Source organism: Pseudorasbora parva, chromosome 9 (genome assembly GCF_024679245.1).
Source record: "Pseudorasbora parva isolate DD20220531a chromosome 9, ASM2467924v1, whole genome shotgun sequence".
Lineage (NCBI taxonomy): Eukaryota > Metazoa > Chordata > Actinopteri > Cypriniformes > Gobionidae > Pseudorasbora > Pseudorasbora parva.
In genome coordinates, this window is record NC_090180.1 from 4,401,236 (window position 1) to 4,421,601 (window position 20,366).

Here is a 20,366-nt window from a genome sequence, read left to right on the forward strand (position 1 = left end):
CTGGTTTTATATATCAGTTATTAGAAACTTGTATTATCTGTTGTTATTGGCCATACAATGTAATATCGGTTGATCTTTAATAGAAAATAAAAATACATAAATAAATCCAACTGTTGCATTTGACAGTTGTTGAAAGAATTGAGTGTGTTGATGACCCTCAGGTCTCATGATGAGAAATTCGTTTTTTTGGTAAGTAAAGAACATATTAAGTGAAGATTTTTAAATTAGAATGAATTTGATTCATTCATTAATTCAAAATCATTTGATTTTTGGAAAACTGGAATTAAATATTATCTTTCGTTAGATATAAAATTCTTTTTTCAGAATCAAATATAGCAGAAAGCAGAAATGTGAGCAGGAACCTAAGAGGCTGTCTGCCCACAGACATTAACAGACAATCATTATCTCTCGGCACATTGTTCTAAGGCGTCGGAGATGAAGTGGCAGACAAAAAGAGTCAGAAGAAGGCAGCAGATAAGCAAAAAAAAACGCACATTAACATGTTCGTTTGACTTTATCTCTTATTGTACAGGTCCTGCTGCTTCTTATTAGTTATGTAACTGATTATCTACTGTTGTATCATCCAAATGAAATCTGAAGATTTAAAAGGGTGATGAAGTGAGAAATCAACTTTCCCTTAAGCCTTTAATCTATTAAAGTTCATCGTGATATAAGAGTATCCTGTAAGTTTCAGAGCTGAAAACGTCCTTATTAGTAAAAAAAAAAAGAAGCTTTTATTGACACCAGGCCCAGCAAACGAGAGAAGAACACAGTCCCTGCATAAGCTTCCTTCAGATTCTAATATTGGAAATGAGTGGTTGAACTTTATTTTTAATGAAGCGGATACTTTGACAATTTTCAATTTGGTTTCCGACCATATCACAGCACAGAGATGGCGCTTATAAAGATTATAAATGATATTCGCTTAAACAAAGTGTATGTAAGATTGTGGCCAAAACTGGTACTGCAATCACTTTCAAATGACTGTAGAGCGGTGTATCCCCCTCCCCCTCCCTCTGACTCGAGATTGCCAGATTGGCTGTAGGATCAGGAACGTTTGTAGATCTGCAGCTGTGGTAACTAGAGCAGATCTGGCAACCCAGATGATGAAACACTGATGACTTAGTGATTGGTCGATAGGTGGAGGGCGGAGCATCAGGCCAAAACACAACATGTCATCATCAACATCAGTTGAGGGCTGCAACAACAACATTTAAATGACAATATCCTGGCCGGACTACTGTTGTCAGTGATTTAAGTACCGTATTTTCCGGACTATAGTCGCACTTTTTTCATAGTTTGGCTGGTCCTGCGACTTATAATCAGGTGCGACTTATATATCAAATTTAATTCATACTGACTGACAAGAATAAACATATAGCCGTGAGAGGGCGCTCTATGCTGCTCCTGTAGTCTACCCCAGAAAAAAATAACTGAAAACAGAAAAAAGCTCTTAACTGAAATATTAACTTAAAGACAACAACCTAGAAAGACTAAACACAAGCAAAATGCCCCCATAAAGAAAATCTTATTCTGCAAAATACAAACTGCATGTAGTAAAATATTCAGTGGAGAACGATTCACACAGCGTAGTCTCGCGCGGCTGAGCCTCTCCCGGCAGAGTTCAAGGGTCTGTGGACTCGTTCCTTCAGCTCTGGCCATCTTGCTCTCAGTCCCCAAGTAGCTTTCTTTTTTTTCTTCATTACAGTTAAAGTAAGCTCTGCCAGTCCCTTACAAGTTTCTCACTCACTTCAAACTTTCTTTCTTCTGCTCGGTTATGCAGTGAAGCGGGCACGAGCGAGTGCTCACAAGCGGGTGCTCGCGTGCGGCTCCCGCTCTGCCCTAATGCGACTTATAGTCCAGTGCGACTTATATATGCTTTTTCCTCTTCATGATGCATTTTTTGACTGATGCGACTTATACTCTGGAGCGACTTATAGTCCGGAAAATACGGTATTTGAAATGAACATGATTTCTTAATGTGTAGTGACATATCAGGGCCATTTTATGATTAATTTAAATACATTACTTACATACAGTTCCTTTAAATACTAATACAGGGAAATCATCACTTCTGGTTCTACTCGACCTCAGTTCTGCATTCGACACTGTTGACCACAACATACCTCCAGACAGGCTGGAAAACTGGGTCGGGCTTTCTGGGAAGGTCCTCAAATGGTTCAGGTCATACTTAGAAGGGAGAGGTTATTATGTGAGTATACTCTCAGAAAAAAAAGGTATAGTGCTGTCACTGGGGCTGTACCCTAAGGTACAAAAGTGAAAAAGTACATCGTTGTACCTTACTCACCCCTAAATGGTACATATTAGTACCTTAAAAGGTACATTTCAGTACTTTAAGAGTGTGAATTAGTACCTTAAAGGTGCATATTAGTACCTTTTCGGTTTTGTACCTTAGGGTACCGCCCAAGTGACAGAAAAGTATCTTTTTTTCTGACAGTGTATTGGTGAGTGGACATCCATGACATGCGGAGTCCCACAAGGGTCCATTCTCGCACCACTCCTGTTTAACCTGTATATGCTGCCACTGAGCCAAATAATGAAAAAGAACAATATTGCTTACCACAGCTATGCTGACGATACCCAGCTCTACTTAGCACTATCACCTAATGACTACAGCCCCATTGACTCGCTGTGCAAATGCATTGATGAAGTTAACAACTGGATGTGCCAAAACTATCTTCAGTTAAACAAAGACAAAACTGAAATCACTACATTTGGAAACAAAGATGAAATTCTCAAGGTGAACGCATATCTTGGGGCGAAAAGTCTGAAAACAAAAAATCAAGTCAGGAATCTTGGAGTGATTTTGGAGTCAGACCTGATTTTTAGTAGTCATGTCAAAGCAATAACTAAATCAGCATACTATCATCTGAAAAATATTGAAAGAATTAGATGCTTTGTCTCCAGGCAAGACTTAGAGAAACTCGTTCATGCTTTCATCACCAGTAGGGTGGACTATTGTAATGGCCTTCTCACCGGCCTTCCCAAAAAGACCATTAGACAACTGCAGCTCATACAGGACGCTGCTGCCAGGATTGTGAGCAGAACCAGAATATATGACCATATCACACCAGTCCTCAGGTCTTTACACTGGCTTCCAGTTACATTTAGGATCGATTTTAAAGTACTATTACTTGTTTATAAATCTCTCAATGAGCTAGGACCTCAATACATCGCAGATATGCTGATTAAATACAAACCCAACAGATCACTCAGATCAGCAGGATCAAGTCAGTTAGAAATACCAAGAGTTCACTCAAAGCAAGGAGAGTCTGCCTTTAGCTATTATGCCAGCCGCAGTTGGAACCAGCTTCCTGAACAGATCAGATTTGCTCCAACATTCGCCACATTCAAATCCAGACTCAAAACACATCTGTTTATCTGTGCATTTACTGAATGAGCTCTGAGCCACTGAATGTCTGACTGATTGCACCTTATCTATGCATCATTTTTTTATTCTTTAGATAACTGTTTTAGTTTACCTTTGTTCTTATCTTACCTTAGGTTATTGTTATTTTATCTACATGTCTTCCTTTTATTCTTTTTGTGTATGCCTACTTTCTTCATATGGTATGCAATGTGCCATATAGATAAACTTGCCTGTCCTTGAAGTTCCAGCTCACGTGTGCACGTTTGTTTGCTTCCTTTCCCTGCGGAATAGTTTGTAAACAAGATACAGTTCAAGCTTTATTTGCAGACATATTGAGAAACATAAACATAAGCAAAGTTCATCTTAAACAGGTAATATTACAGAAGGGTGTGACCAGGTCAGAGTCAACTCAATAATTATTTATTTGTGCAGTAACGTCTACAACTTGAAGAACAAGTAGGATTTGCGTGCGTCTCAGCATTTTCCAACAAGTTTGACATCTGACACATTTCCAAATCACCTTCTCATGTGTTTGAGGGGGATATATTCTGGCATATGAGCATTTTTACAGCTTTATTGTCACAATGCAGTCAGTCATCATTGAGACACTCAAAGTTACTCTAGCTCGACTTTCTTTGAGAAGTGCGAGATTACATTGTTTATTCTGATAACAGTTTTCATCTCAAGAAAAGGCCATAGATAAATGCAATCTTCCTCTTTCTGTTTAGAAATGTGCCCTGATATTTTTTGGACATCCTACAGACTTTTATAACTGTGATTTATTTAGCAGCACATGGTGCATTGCGACACTGTGAAGTTTGTGTTTTCGAACATATTCAGCTTTAAAAGAGAGAGGAGTCAGTGGTCATGTGTAACAAACTTATCCAGCGTAGCAAATACCAGCCCTCATGCCACGTTTGGATCCTTTTCTGGGGGGCATTGTAAGGCATTTAGATACAGGGTTAGTGCTGTATGTCTTGGGTATAAAACCCTCTTTGTGTTAAAGAATCGCATCCTCAACTCGTCGTGTTTCTGATGCATGACATCATGAGTTTGCGTAAACATACACACCACTTTCTAAAGCCAAGTGGCGTGTTATCTGTACGCATTTTGAGCTCTCCGCGTGAATGTCATTATGTGTGTGTGTGTGTGTGTTTCCACAATGTAAATGGATTCATAAACATACTATATTATGTTTTTTTTTGAAAATGTAAAAATCCGAAATGTTTCTTGTGATGGGTAGGTTTAGGGGCAGGGGCACTGTGTGTGTGTGTGTGGGGGGGGGGGATGACATACACGTGTATGTCATTTACATACACGTGTAAATGACATGGGTATGTACATTACCCATGTCCCCACTTTTCAAATTGCTTATAAATCATACATGATGAGGGTTTTTTTGAGAAAGTAAAAATGCAAAATGTTTCCTGTGATGAGTAGGTTTAGGGGCTGTGTGTGTGTGGGGGGGGGGGCATGTTTTTGTGAAATATGAGGACACAAATGTGTATAATGACATGGGTATGACACAGGTATTACAAGGAGAGGGTGAAATATGAGGACATTACCCATGACCCCACTTTTCAAAATGCTTTTAAATCATACAGGATGAGTTTTTTTGAGAAAGTAAAAATGCAGAATGTTCCCTGTGATGGGTAGGTTTAGGGGCAGTGTGTGTGTGTGTGTGTGTGTGTGTGTGTGTGTGTGTGTGTGTGTGTGTGTGATGGTTAGGTTTAGGGGTAGGGGCAGTGAAGGGGGATAGAATGAAACGGCATTGATAAACACTCTAAAAATCGATTATGCGTCTTAAAAGCACGCCAAAATGGCATACGAATTGCCGTGTCATATACATTTGTATAATTTCTCTCTTCCTCTACAGGCTTTAAACAGGGGGATAGCAGCGGTCAAAGAGGATGCGGTGGAAATGCTGGCCAGCTATGGTCTGGCCTACTCCCTCATGAAGTTCTTCACAGGCCCTATGAGTGATTTCAAGAACGTGGGGCTGGTGTTTGTCAACAGCAAACGGGACAGAACCAAAGCGGTCCTCTGTATGGTCACTGCAGGAACCGTGGCAATCATTTTCCATTCTCTCATTGGTCAGTCTGGCAGTCTATCATTTCCTTCCTCCACCTTTAGTCTTGCATGCCTAGTTTGTACTAAATGTACAGGGAACACCGTTTTTTCTTTTGCACTTTTCTAAACAAATGTGTCGTGATGGTAGACTTGGTGAGCAGTGTTATGACTGGAGAAGGACCTCAAATGGTCTTAATCACTCAGACTCGACTCAGAGAAAGCAAATGTAACTATCTCTGCAAAAGTCATTACACAAAGAACATTATATTTCAAGGACAGTGTTGACGGAAAGGCTTTTTTTTTTGCCAGGTTGCTACATGCCTGTTGTATGTAATAATAATAATAATAGTAATAATAAAAATACATTTTATTTCTAATGCGCTTTTCTAATACCCATAGCGCTACTATAAATAAAAATAAATAAAAATACATTATGTTTATGCTGTAAATTACAGTACAACACAATATAATACAGTTAATGTACTCTCAGCGAATGGAGAGTCCACAAACTATCCAAACTCACGGGGGTAGTAGATTGCCATTTATTTTCGGATCTTCATTCACCCTCTATGATTATATTGTCATTAAACAAATTGTGCAAAATACTGCACTCCTACTCAGCAGGAAATTAGTTCGGCCGCCCATATTTACCAAATTACAAATACTTAAGTTTGTGGGTTGTGGTTAAAAACAGTCCAAGCTTCTTAAAACAGTCTGTATGGTCAGTGTAATTCAAACATTTTATTAGAAGAATAAAGGATATGCACCTTGAATACATCAGCACTACCTCAAATACATTTGCATTTACACAAATAGTCATTTACATACAAAGGCAAAAAATTCTGAGCTTTTTCAGCTGCTCCGCAGTGCCCATATGAGTCCATGAAGAAGGAATGTTACCGGAGTAACATTCATGAGGGATATTGGACACAAACCATCACCCTCTCGGAGGAGGGCACGCATTTTTAAGCACTAAGCCAACACCCGTCCGCCGCACTTAATGACGTGCTTTTAAATGAAGAATGAACAGTCTGTTAACACTCTCCATCATCTTGCGTGCGGTCTCAGGCATGTTGTGCCCATTTGCACAGTCAGTGAGTTTGGTAGAGCGTCGTCAATCTGTGGATCACGTCACTGCACACGTAACTGAGAAAAAGGGAACGACATGAGAACTGTCTTTGCATGATATTTTTTACATTGGTAACACTTTACAATAAGGTTCATTAGTTAACACGAACTAATGATGAACTGCACTTATAAAGCATTTATTTATCTTTGTTAAAGGGGTGGTTTGGTGTTTTTTTTCTAGGCATGGTTGTGTTTACTGTTCTAGTCCTACTGTTTGCTGGGTATTGTTGGGGAACATTGTCTGTTTTTATACTTCTGATGTCTGTCCTTTATGTCCTTTACATCTGAGAGTTGTACCAAGACAAATTCCTATCAACTTGTTGACATGGCAATAAATTATTGAATTGAATTTATGGGGCGCAGTATAACATGCAACAAATCGCATGCAACCACCACTTTAATGTTAATTTCAACATTTACTAATGCATTATTAAAATCTTGTTAACGTTAGTTAATGTAATGTGAACTAACATGAACAAACTGTGAACAGCTGTATTTTTAACGTAAACAAAGATGAACTAATGCTGAACAGAGAGTCGTTCATGGTTAGTTCATGTAACTAATGCATTAACTAATACAACCTTATTGTGAGTGTTACCTTTAAATTATATTATCCATCCATTCTCTAAACAACTTGTGTCCTTGCATGTCATTTGTTTACATTATTGGTAATAATAAAAATGAATCTCATTCTCACTTTTCCTTGTGTAGCCTACACAGATCTGGGCTATTACATCATTAACAAACTGCATCATGTGGATGAATCTGTGGGGAGTAAGACCCGGAGGGCCTTTCTCTATCTGGCTGCTTTTCCTTTGCTTGACGCCATGGTGAGTGACATGCCAGCCCTGGAGATACTCGTCATAATGTCATTGTATGTTCTTGCACTGAGCGTCAGATCTGGCTCGCCTGCCTGGCACAGATGGGCAGAGAGTGTGTGTGTGTGTGTGTGTGTGTGTGTAATCGTGTGTGGTACAGCCAGGCATCTGAGCCTATTCAGATCTGGAAAACCATCAAGAGCCAGCCCACGCGGAACGTCCTGTGCCTCTCAATGGAGGTTAAAGGAGAACTCCAGGGAATTTTTAAGTTAATCTTGCTCATAAAATCATTGTGAGAACTGTCTATAAAAATAAAAAAATGAACCGGACTGGTGCTTGCAACACAGAGTTGTTACAGTTAATGCCCAGAGCCCCCACTCAGCTAAAATGGCAGCTATGGGGGCATAAACGTAAAGGGTGTCTTTGTGCCTCTTAACAGACACAAAATGCAATTAAAATGTCTGTCCAACATAAACAGGGCCCTTACATGACAACAAGATGCGTTTAGCCTCTTATCCATTGTTTAAATTCACCTAAATAGTGCTTTAGACAGCTAGCTGTAGTCTCGCGCTGAAGTCCGGTGGGAACTCAGTGTAGCCGGAAAAAGGGAAATAGTCCTGTTTGTTTTGTTTAAAGTGTGAAGTCTCCAGACTAGCGAGGGTACCTTATATACACTAAAAAAGGGCTCTCAAAGTACTGTTTATGAACAAATGGAAATACAAAGGAATGTTGAGCAGCAAAACTATTTACAACATTGCTAATAATAAGAAATGTTTTCGGTAACACTTTATATTAGGGTTCAGTTATTAACTATTAACTAGTTGCTTATTAGCATGAATATTACTAGGATATTGTCTGTTTATTAGCACTTATAAAGCACATATTAAAGCCTTATTCTACATCCCTTAATCCGACCCAATACCTAAACTAAACGCTACAAAACCTACCTTACTAACTATTAAAGAGCAGTAAATTAGGAGTTTATTGAGGCAAAAGTCATAGTTAATAGTGAATATGTGTTCACCATACTAAAGTGTTACCAATGTTTCTTGAGCAAATCAGCATATTAGTATGATTACTAAAGGGTCATGTGACACTAAAAGAGGAATGACTCGTTTCAGGAGTAAATTACATTGTAAAATATATATACAAATAGAAAAAAAGTTTTAAAGATTTTACTGTACTTTTGATATTTTTATTAAATAAAATGCCTTAAAAATCAGACCCAAGAAAAACGCATTCACAATAACAGAGAAAGACTATAGCTAACACGAGGGCTTATGAAATGTAGCCACACGTCGATCTGCCATTTGATGGTCTTTATTGCAGAGACTCTCCTCGTGTGTTTGCAGTTTAAATATAATGATGCATTTAAAATGGCCAAACGTGTCATTACAAAAGTTCACAATGCTGCTGCAGGTGAAATATAATGCGGACAACACTGAATAAATATATTTTTGTCAGGTTAAATATTGTCAGTTGGTCACTCAAACCCCTTTATCTAAACTTCTCTACTTAACCGTCGGACTCGCACATCCGCCATGTTTGTATTTTTTTAATGCTTTTTATCCGTGTTTGTAGTTCTAATCGAATCCTCGTCCAACTCGCAGTGGGTTGTGGGCAATATCAGCCGTTGGTGTGCCCATCGATCCGCATTTCGAATTCTGACCAGAAATAGTAAACCATCCGGGTATCTTTGGAATACTCTTTTCAACATATTACGATTTGGGACATACTAATTCTATTTTCGAGTACTATTTATTATAGATAGAATGCGAATTGGGACGCAGGGTATGGCTAACATGAGGGCTTTAATACACAAAGACTGAGGACTAGACAAGACACACATGTGAACACTGATCAACCCATAAACCAATGACAACATCAAAACACAAGACCAGGGAGCACATGGCATGATCACATGACAAAACCAGGAAGTGCATGACAGTGAACATGATAACTAAAAACATCAACATGAAACATGAACCAACACCAAAACAACCTGTGACAATAAGGTTGCCTTAATCAAAAATGTCCATTTATTGCAACATTGAGTGATCATTTTCCGTCATAAAGTGATTTCCGTCATTTTGACAATACTTAGACTGAGTAAACCCAGCCTGATCTGCCGGCGTTTTAATTTCGCCTGGCAACTCAGTCCGGAAACCTGTACATTAATTTCCACTGCTTCTGTTACACTTTTGTGGGAACCAATCACAGACTGGCTTTTCCAGCTGGCGCGCTATTGGCGGGTTTAACACGATGACAGATTGAGAAGTGATTGGTCATTGCCCGTTGATCACGCCTCTTGTGGTCTGATTGGTTGAAAAACTATCCAATTGCATACAGAGTCATTTGAATAATGCCCGTTGATCACGCCTCTTGTGCTGTAGAAAACACAGAGCAGACTCCCCAGACTAATGTTTAATCTTAAATTGAGCTTGGTCTGGTGAAAGCCAGACATGTAAATACTGCTAATAGTGATTAGAAGTGAAAAGGGGAGTCAATTACATTTTAACCTGGAAAGAGACGTGAGAATTTGGGGAGAAAAACATCTCCAAGTGCATTCTTAGTGCATTCCAGTGAAATATTAATGAGATATATTGTAAATTAAATCATATACGTATACGTTATATACAGACAACATATAAGCAGTATATGCTGTCTTTTTTCATACTCTTACAAAGGAGGGAAAGCATGCAGCGACTGAAAAGAGCCATAGATATTCTTGTTATATACACACCATGTCACATTAAAATACCAAGCTGATGACTGAACATGAAGGAAATCTTACAGCTTATTTAGTCAAACTGATGGATAAGGATTATTTGTAAATTGTAGCTCAGCCTTATGATTTTAAATTATTTGTTTTTAGTCTTTTTGAGTGGAACATCCCCAAATCATAAGCGTCTCTTATAATCTAAACTGCAGTAGGCACATCTGGAAAAAGGTTGTTTTTTTGGATTAGTGGCCGCTGATAATAGCTCTTGCCTGTGTTTCCAGGCCTGGACTCATGCCGGAATCCTTCTGAAGCACAAGCACAGTTTACTGGTGGGATGTGCCTCTATTTCAGACGTCGTTGCACAGGTGAGTGTCAGATTCATTCAAGTTCAAATTCAACTTCAATTTTATTTGTATAGCACATTTCCAACAGCCTCCAGGCTGACCAAAGTGCTTTACAGAAGAGCAAGAATAGCACACATACATAGAAATAAACCAGAAAAGAATAAAAAAAACATTTTTAAAGGGGTGGTTCCATGTTTTTTTCTAGGCTTGGTTGTGTTTATGGAGCGCAGTATAACATGTCTTAATACTTCTTTTTTTTTTTTTAAACGCTGTATTTAACTCATATTCTCCCTTTATTCCACACCGCTGTCTCCACTGTCCTTTGAACGGCTCGTTTGCTTCCTGCTTCTATGAAGCTCATCCCTCTGAAAAACGCAATGGTCTTAGATTGGTCAGATGGCCAAATGTAGTTTCCTGTATTTTTATTGGCTGAAGTGCCAAGCACAGGTTGCCGGAAACGCCACGCCCCTTCCCATTACGGGCAGAAGTCACATCTGCGGAGACTAGCAAGGGTTTATGATGTCACCAACCCAGGAAGAAGCTCGTTGTAGTCCAAACCGGCCATTTTTGTAGGCAATAAACTGCCTTAACTTTAAAAGACAATATCTCCGTTTGCATTGAACTTTCAGCGCTGTAACTTTGCAGATACTGTTTATGCTCAAGCAGCGACATTACACACTAACTAAAGTTAAAAAAGTGAAATCGCATGCAACCACTCCTTTAAAAGTTTAACATATCAGGGTATTCAGTACACTAAAGAAAATAAAACTGTTTTTGACAGGGACTTAAAAATAGTCAAGGAAGCCTAATCTCTAAAGGGAAGGGTATTCCAAAGCCGTCGCTCTGCCACCGTCAGTCCGCATTTCATCGTTTGATTTCAGATTGCATATGTTTGTGTTTTCGATGTTTTGTGAATGTGAATATAGTTGAATATAGTTGAAGTTGATATAACGGGTTATCTATAATGTCTGTGCTTTTCATGGTCGTGGTGTAATTTGTTTTTATTAAGCATGTGTTTGTTTGAATTAATAATAGTTTGTATGTGCCACGAGAATGGCTATATTTATCAGTCACTGTAATCAGGTTACATGGTTGTGCATCTCTCTCTCTCTCTCTCTCTCTCTCTCTCTCTCTCTCTCTCTCTCTCCCTCCCTCCCTCTAGGTTGTGTTTGTGGCTATTTTGCTCCACAGTCACATGGAGTGTGTGGAGCCCTTGTTGATCCCAATCCTCTCTCTGTATATGGGAGCCTTGGTACGCTTCACAATAGTTGGTTTGGGCTACTACAGGAACATTCATGACAACATCCCTGAATCCAGTGGGCCTGAGGTTGGGGTACGTCTAATGGCTCTCTTACACCAATTTAACCAACTGGCATTTTACTGTGTAAATCCGTCACTGTTGATCTTCTCAGTTTAATATCACAGCTGCATTGGTCAGTTTGTTGGTATTCTATAGTCAATTTTTCTTGCTCCGACCCCTCAGTCGTGTGCTTTATACTGACACTCGCTCTGTGTAATAGGGTGATGCCACTATTAAAAAGATGCTAAGCTTTTGGTGGCCGTTGGCTCTCATCCTGGCTACGCAGCGGATTAGCAGACCCATCGTCAACCTGTTCGTGTCACGGGATCTGAAGGGAAGCACAGCTGCCACAGAGGTTAGTCTGGAAAACACACATACCTTTACGCGATTAATCAAATTATAATCATTATTTTCAGTCTTTTAGAGACAGTATATGTGTGAATATTTATCTAATACTTAAACGTAGCTACACATAGAGAAAGGCTCCAGTTGCTATGTTGCTATGAAAATATGCTGAGAAGGGATGGAGGAAACATTTTCTTTTATTTCTTTATTTTGCCGTCTATTTTTATTTGAACTGAAGCAGTCAAACTGAATGTCAGTCTCTGTTGAGACATTCAGATGGTCAGGCTGGTGGTGGTGGTGTAATGGTGTGGGGGATGTTTTCTTGGCACACTTTCGGCCCCTTAGTGCCAATTGGGCATCGTTTAAATGCCACGGCCTACCTGATCCTCTGATGGCTACTTCCAGCAGGATAATGCACCATGTCATAAAGCTTGAATCTTTTCAAACTGGTTTGTTGAACATGACAATGAGCTGACTGAACTAAAATGGCTGCCACAGCCACCAGATCTCAACCCAATAGAGCATCTTTGGGATGTGGTGGAACGGGAGCTTTGTGCCCTGGATGTGCATCCCACAAATCTCCATCAACTGCAGATGCTCTCCTATCAATATGAGCCAGCATTTCTAAAGAATGCTTTCAGCACCTTGTTGAATCAATGCAGTTCTGAAGGAGAAAGGAGGTCAAACACAGTATTAGTGTGTGTTCCTAATAATCCTTTAGGTGAGTGTACATTGTAAATATTAGATGAAAAACTTTCACTAAAATTATTTTAAGCACTAAAAACTAGAACTGAAACCAAAAACAAAAATTAAAGCTAAACATAACAAAAGTACTCTAAAAATGTAAATGAAAACAAAAAATGTAAAAGTTTAAAAATACTAAATATTAATATATAAATACAGCAATAGCATATAAATACTAAATACTAAAATAACACATAACAATAAAACTAATTTATTGTATAAAACACTTCATTTCCTCATAGAGTGAGATAATGTGGTTTTTGCGTCCTGAGTGCTGCATTTGGACCCCTTTTCCCCGGCTTTAATTTTAAACCGAGGTTATTTATACAAAAGCTGTAGTGACAAAACAAGCTTTATTGTCGCTTTAATTATTTGGTGCCCAGATGTCAGAAATATTTTACGTCACTCGGCTATAGAAACATTCATTATAAACAGATTAAATTGTGGGTGTTTAATGTTACCACCATCTTTCTGTTGTTTTCCAGGCTGTTGCAGTTCTCACAGCAACATATCCAGTGGGTCATATGCCCTATGGCTGGCTCACTGAACTCAGAGCTGTTTACCCTGCATTTGACAAGGTAAGTGTTATTGTTTTACCTTAAACAAACATTTTTAATTTAATCCTTAATCATACAGTGCTCAGAATGCTTAATGCCGATCATCCTTTCGCATATATACTTAAGCTAAAATGACACCTCTCCATTATATCCTCCCAGTATTTTGCCTCAAGGGTCAGGAAAAGTGTGTGTGTAGATTTTTTTTATACAACACACTGTCTAAGTTTGTCTCATACCCTTAAGGAATGACAAAATTAGTTTATACCATATCTTCCACCTTTTCTATGCGCTAATACTTCAGTATGTCTATTATCTTGTTCTATTTTATGACAAAGCAATTATTATTTTGGGTGAAGAGAGTGGGTTCATGGCGACAGACCTGCAGCTAGAGTCCCAGAGACTGTAATTATAAAGGCACACACTGGCGTGGTGTTATTTATGGATGTTTGCCCGTTCAAAAAGGACTCAGCATCCACAATTAAGAAGTCCACAGGAAATGTTCTCTGGTCGAGGTGGCTGGCCAACCGTAGTTAATACTTTTTGGATGATTACATTACTGTCTAACAGTTTGAGGTCTGTAAGATTTTTTAAGTGTTTTTCAAATGTTTCTCTTTTGCTTAACAAGGCATCTATTTTATTAATACAAATACAGTAAAAACTGTAAAATATTGTACTGTATTATACTGTAATAAATGTAATTTAATCCTGTGATGGCAAAGCTGTACTCAGCTGCTCTTTTTTTTTTTTTTTGCACAAGGGTAATAACCTTTCTCATTATTATCAATGTTTTGTATTATCAAACAGTTATGCTGTAAATAGTTTTGTGGAAACCATGCTAAGTTTTTGTCAGGATTCTTTAATGAACAGCGTTTATTTGAAATAGTGTTGTTGTTGTTGTTTTAAAACATAAGAAATGTCTTTACTGTGACTTTTGGTCAATTAAATGCATCCTTGTTGAATAAAAAATCTTATTGACTTATGATAGGGTACATTATAAAGGCTCAAAACATTGTACATTATAAAGAAGAAATAAACTGCTTTCTTCACGTCTGCTGTTTGTCGTTTTTCTCCTCTCTTTTTCTAGAATAACCCAAGCAACAAGTTGGCCAACAGCGGGACAGTTGTGACAAAATCCCACATCAGGCGCTTCACTTTTGTTTGTTTGGCTCTTTCTATAACAGTAAGTTTTCTCAAACTTCGGTCTCCGTCTGGCTTTAATAACGCTTGTTTCATGCTTTGGTAACTGTGGTTTGCTGAAGTTCAGGGAGTTTAAAGGTGCTGTGGGAGTTTAATGTGACCGTGGGCTGTGGTCATTTTTTTTTAGCCAATCAGGAGGAGCGTTCTAGCTGTCAATCATAAAAGCCCATATATGGAAAGCAGGAAAGTTAAAACATGGTAGCTAGAGCTAGTTAGTAGGCTATCAAATAATAGTCAATGGAAAGTTTCCTATTATAATTTTGCATCCTCAAATTTTATGTTTATTTTATTTCCCATTGAGACATTGAGGTGTGTGTGTGTGTGTGTGTGTGTGTGTGTGTGTGTGTGTGTGTGTGTGTGTGTGTGTGTGTGTGTGTGTGTGTGTGAGCCTGTTTATGTGGTTTATGAGGACACAAATTTGTATAACTACACGGGTATTACACTGGTATTACACTATAAATGTGGTTTATGAGGACATATCAAATGTCCTCATAATTCAAATGGCCTTAAAAACATACTAAATTATGTTTTTTTAAGAAAGTAAAAATGCAGAATGTTTCCTGTGATGGGTAGGTTTAGGGGCAGGGGCAGTGTAAGGGGATAGAAAATACGGTTTGTACAGTATAAAAACCATTACACCTAATGGAGAGTCCCTGTAAACCACATAGACCAACGTGTGTGTGTGTGTGTGTGTGTGTGTGTGTGTGTGTGTGTGTGTGTGTGTGTGTGTGTGTGTGTGTGTGTGTGTGTGTGTGTGTGTGTGTGTGTGTGTGTGTGTGTGTGTGTGTGTGTGTGTGTGTGTGTGTGTGTGTGTGTGTGTGTGTGTGTGTGTGTGTGTGTGTGTGTGTGTGTGTGTGTGTGTGTGTAAAATCACATACTTTCTAGTAATAGGTTTTGCATTTGGTCTAAAACCACTGCCATTCACAAATCCTATAGTAAAGTTTTCATTAATTCAGCTCCTGAGTGCGACCCATTCTTTCACAAATGTTTGTAGAAGCGTCAGTTCTTGATTTATACACCTGTGGCCATGAAGTGATTGAACACCTTGCCTTTGGAGGACACATTTAAAGGCATCAAGCCACGTCCGAATCTAATGTTTGTCTAATGTCTCCTGAGATACCTTCATCTGATCGATTTTTGAAGGCAGCATACATGTGTCCTTCGCTGCCTTTGGTATCCCACAATCCTGTGCTCTTCATTGAGTGGCTGCGTCTGAAAACCTAGGCAGCTGACTCGTTGCCTCGCTGCCTTATGAGACAATGGCTTGTAAGGCAGTGTTTTGTGCATGAAGGCACCTCACGAAACTGATTTCACACAGACTTCTAAAGGCTTCAACATACTCCGCAAGAACAGAGAAAAAGTTCTCGCTCCCAGGGCTGCGAAAACAAAATGACGTCATGTTGTTCTCACAGTCCTGGTTTGGGAGTTCTCGCAGTTTGTTCTCGACACATCGCCTGAGCAGAACTTTTTTCTTGCGGGTGTCCGAGAACTATTGTGTGATTGGTCAGAGATTTAAAATAGGCGTGGTTAATGTGGAGAAACGCAGATGAACGTCACCTGCTTTTCTCGTAACGTATGGAATGTACTGCCTGAACGAACTTTGTTCTTGTTTTTGCCACCTCGAGAAAACGAACAAATGTCTTTGTTCTTGCAGAGTATGTTCCAAGCTTAAGGCAGTGTAACAGTTTAATGATCTACAGCAAAACAGAAAGCTTTGGCTTTTTTTATATTTAATACCTACATTAGTAATTTCTTGCTAGAAATGACATCAGAAAGTGGAAAATATTGGTAGAAAAAAGGAGGAAAAAGATAGACTGCGGACCCACTTTATATTAGGTGGCCTTAACTACTATGTACTGACATTGTAATTAATCATTTGATACAATGCACTTATTGTGTACCTACATGTTTTTACATTGCACTTACATTATAAAAAATACCTGCATGTAATTACATCTGTAATTAATTTCTGTAGTTACATTTGTAATTACACAGTTGGCACTTCCCTTACCCATAACCCTACCCTTAAACTGACCCATATCACCACACCTGTCTCTAACTCTACCCGTATCCCACCTCAATATCAGCAAAAATGTTTTGCAATACAATATGGGCACAGTAAGTACATTGTACTTATTTTTTGATGTAAGTACATAGTAGTTAATGCCACCTAATATAAAGTGGGGCCTAGACTGCTCTCTAGACCGAAAGTTGCGTTTGCTGGTCAGTTTGTGTGTAAATGTGTTTTTTTACCAATATTTTCCACCTCTGATGTCATTTCTAGTCATTTCAAGTCCGAAATAACTTTCGTGAGGTGCCTTCGTGCACAAAACGCTGCCTTACAAGCCATTGTCTGATAAGGCAGCGAGGCAAAGAGTCAGGTTATCGGGACGCAGCCATAGTGTATGTCTTCTATATAGTATGGAAGTAGGCATATTTCGACGCAGGGCATGTGTTTCGGGCGTTTTTTAAATTTTATTTAATAGTGGCGTGTCTAATAAGTAGATAAATCTACAGTGCATTTAATTTGGTGTGTTTTTTACTTTGCTGCCTAATAACTCAGCCTAATTAGTAAATATTATATTTATTTATATTAGATTTTTTTATTCTTCCATTTGTCCCCTAAATTTAAAATGCAATAGACAAAAATCCATAGGCTTCTCATTCAGCTACTTAAACACATAGTTGTAAAGCTGTGAGGACTGCTTTAGGGTAGTGTGTTTTATTATTGTGAGTGCTTTTAGAGTCAGGCTAATGATTAATTGATGCTGTCTGCTTCTGTAACAGGGTCAGATCTTCACTCTCTGACCTAGATAAAAGCCTGCTCAGTATTACACTACAGTGATCGTTTTTATTCCATAATTTCACTTCTCTGTCAGTGTTGTGGTGGGAGATTGTATAAGTCTGTGTCATTAGTACAGCAAGGCTTCTGTTTAATCTCTTATGTAAGTGCTATATTGTTTTGCCCAGATGGGCTTTTCACTGAAATGTTGCATTAATAGACTGCTATGGATGAAATCTATATTTTCTTTACATTTTAATGAATCGCCCAATGGCATCTTGATTTTATGTCAACATTTTGCTTCGAAATTTCTCCTTTGGACTTTATTGTAAATTAAATATCATGGATGTTTGGCTTGTTTTATTGATGTTAAGGAGTTGTAGCAAGTGTTGAGATTTGCTCTCAGCTCCTTGGGCATGTATATCTGTGCACACACAGATATACATGCCCATTCTAGTGCTGTTATCCACATTTCAAAGGCTCTTCTCCACCCAGGTAGATATAAACAGTTATGAGTGTAAATGATATGAGTGTAAATGATAGTGTTTTGATACCTGTGTTAACAGGGGGTAAGTATAATATACTTGCTTTCTGATGTGTGCAGTCTCGAAAATTAACATGTATACTACAATGATATTACATTCTACTGCATAACCAGTACTATCAGAGTGCCATTTCACAGAAATAACCAGGAATATTTTATTATATACTGAGTACCACTGACGGGTGAAGTTAATAGCACTGATTCTCTCTTCATCATGACACCTGTTATTTGGATGGGATATATTAGGCAGCAAGTGAACATTTTGTCCTCAAAGTTGATGTGTTAGAAGCAGGAAAAATGGGCAAGCGTAAGGATTTGAGCGAGTTTGACAAGGGCCAAATTGTGACGGCTAGACGACTGGGTCAGAGCATCTCCAAAACTGCAGCTCTTGTGGGCTGTTCCCGGTCTGCAGTGGTCAGTATCTATCAAAAGTGCTCCAAGGAAGGAACAGTGGAGAACCGGCCACAGGGTCATGGGCGGCCAAGGCTCATTGATGCACGTGGGGAGCGAAGGCTGGCCCGTGTGGTCCGATCAAACAGACGAGCTACTGAAGCTCAAACTGCTCCAGAAGTTAATGCTGGTTCTGATAGAAAGCTGTCAGAATACATAGTACATCTCAGTTTGTTGTGTATGGGGCGGCATAGCCGCAGACCAGTCAGGGTGCCCATGCTGACCCCTGACCCCGCCGAAAGCACCAACAGTGGCACGTGAGCATCAGAACTGGACCACAGAGCAATGGAAGAAGGTGGCCTGGTCTGAGGAATCACGTTTTCTTTTACATCATGTGGATGGCCGGGTGTGTGTGCGTTGCTTACCTGGGGAACACATGGCCCCAGGATGCACTATGGGAAGAAGGCGAGCCGGCGGAGGCAGTGTGATGCTTTGGGCAATGTTCTGCTGGGAAACCTTGGGTCTGCCCATCCAAGTGGATGTTACTTTGACACGTACCTAAGCATTGTTGCACACCATGTTCAGCCTTTCATGGAAACGGTATTCCCTAGTGCCTGTGGCATTATTTAACTAATTTACTTCCCTATGTTATATTACGTTACATTATGTGTGAGATTTTCTGGATTGTCTTATTCAGGTAGTCTGTTTTTCTCTGTGCAGCTCTGTTTTGTGGTGTTCTGGGCGCCACACATTTCTGAGAGGATCCTGGTGGACATCATTGGAGTAGATCATGCCTTTGCTGAGCTGTGTCTCACCCCATTACGAATTTTCTCCTTCTTTCCTATTCCAGGTATGACTCTTTCTGTAAATGTCCACAAAGACACAAACATTTGACACAATTTTGGGTAAATATCTGTATAATGATTTCTACAATACAATAATAAACGCAAAGGAAGTACAATTTTAACCATTACAGTTACTATTGGTAGTTGAAAGCATAATCAAAATAGCCAAAATATTAAATAAACAAGCATGTAAGACACAGGACATACACTATCGTTCAAAAGTGCCGTCGCTAAGACTATTTAATGAAAGAAGTATTTTATGTTCACTAAGGGTGCATTTATTTAATCAAGAATAATAAAAAGAGTAACACTTTACAGTAAGGTTTGTTTAGTTACTATTAGTTAACTACTTTAGTTAGCATGAACTAAGAATGAACTGCACTTCTACAACAGTTATTAATCTTAGTTTTAGTTATATTAATTATATATTATTAAAATCAAAATTTTTATTTGTTAACATTAGCTAATGCTCTACGAACTAACATGAAGAAACAATGAACCGCTGCATTTGTAGCTGTATTAAAAAAGATGAATTAATACTGTAACAAATGTTTTGCTTTGTTAGTTAATTCATTAGCTGATGTTAATAAATGAGACCTTATTGTAAAGTGTTAGGACAGTAATATTATTACAGTTTAAAATATGTATAAAATATGTTTTCTGTTTAAATATATTTTTAAATATTAGTCTTTAGTGTCACATGATCCTTCGGAAATCATTCTAATATGATGAATTGGTACTCAAGAAACATTTCTGATTATCAATGTTGAAAACATTATTAAGTTCTGCTTACTACTTTTCATATTTTTTTTCCCAAAAGAACAGCATTTCTTTGAAAAAGAAGTCTTCTGTAACTTTATAAATGTCTTTACTGTCACTTTTGATCAAATGAATGCATGATTGCTGAATAAAACTATTAATTTCTTGGAAAAATCACATTTGAACAGTAGTAGAGTGCACATTTTGTTCGTCATTCTCATGACAAAATAAAAAGCATGATCCAGGGTCTGATGTGCAGTGCATTATCAAATGGACAGATGGTCTTAAGGGCACCAGTTGCTCTTTAAAAAAAAATGTCCATTTGAAAAGGCAAAGGTCATTCTTCAGTAACAATGCCCGAGGCTTACAGAAACTGAGAGAGAAAGAAGCACAATGAGAGCTCAAAGTACCCTGTGATTTTTTTACTTGC

General features: G+C 38.5%; 2 protein-coding genes across 3 annotated transcripts in view; one reads left to right on the forward strand and one right to left on the reverse strand.

Annotated features, from left to right (window-relative positions):
* Nucleotides 1-20,366, reverse strand: part of si:dkey-154p10.3 (PX domain-containing protein 1) — a 450,183-nt gene that overhangs the window by 298,392 nt on the left and 131,425 nt on the right. The gene's annotated exons all lie outside the window — the stretch shown is intronic.
* The window catches only part of ankhb (ANKH inorganic pyrophosphate transport regulator b), a 28,437-nt gene that overhangs the window by 1,797 nt on the left and 6,274 nt on the right, over nt 1-20,366 (forward strand). For both annotated transcript variants that reach the window (XM_067453542.1, XM_067453544.1), the window contains 8 exons: nt 5,268-5,484; nt 7,301-7,419; nt 10,411-10,494; nt 11,636-11,806; nt 11,994-12,128; nt 13,348-13,440; nt 14,504-14,599; nt 19,053-19,182. In XM_067453542.1, coding sequence (XP_067309643.1) covers nt 5,268-5,484; nt 7,301-7,419; nt 10,411-10,494; nt 11,636-11,806; nt 11,994-12,128; nt 13,348-13,440; nt 14,504-14,599; nt 19,053-19,182 — 1,045 coding nt within the window. The remainder of the gene's footprint in view (nt 1-5,267; nt 5,485-7,300; nt 7,420-10,410; nt 10,495-11,635; nt 11,807-11,993; nt 12,129-13,347; nt 13,441-14,503; nt 14,600-19,052; nt 19,183-20,366) is intronic.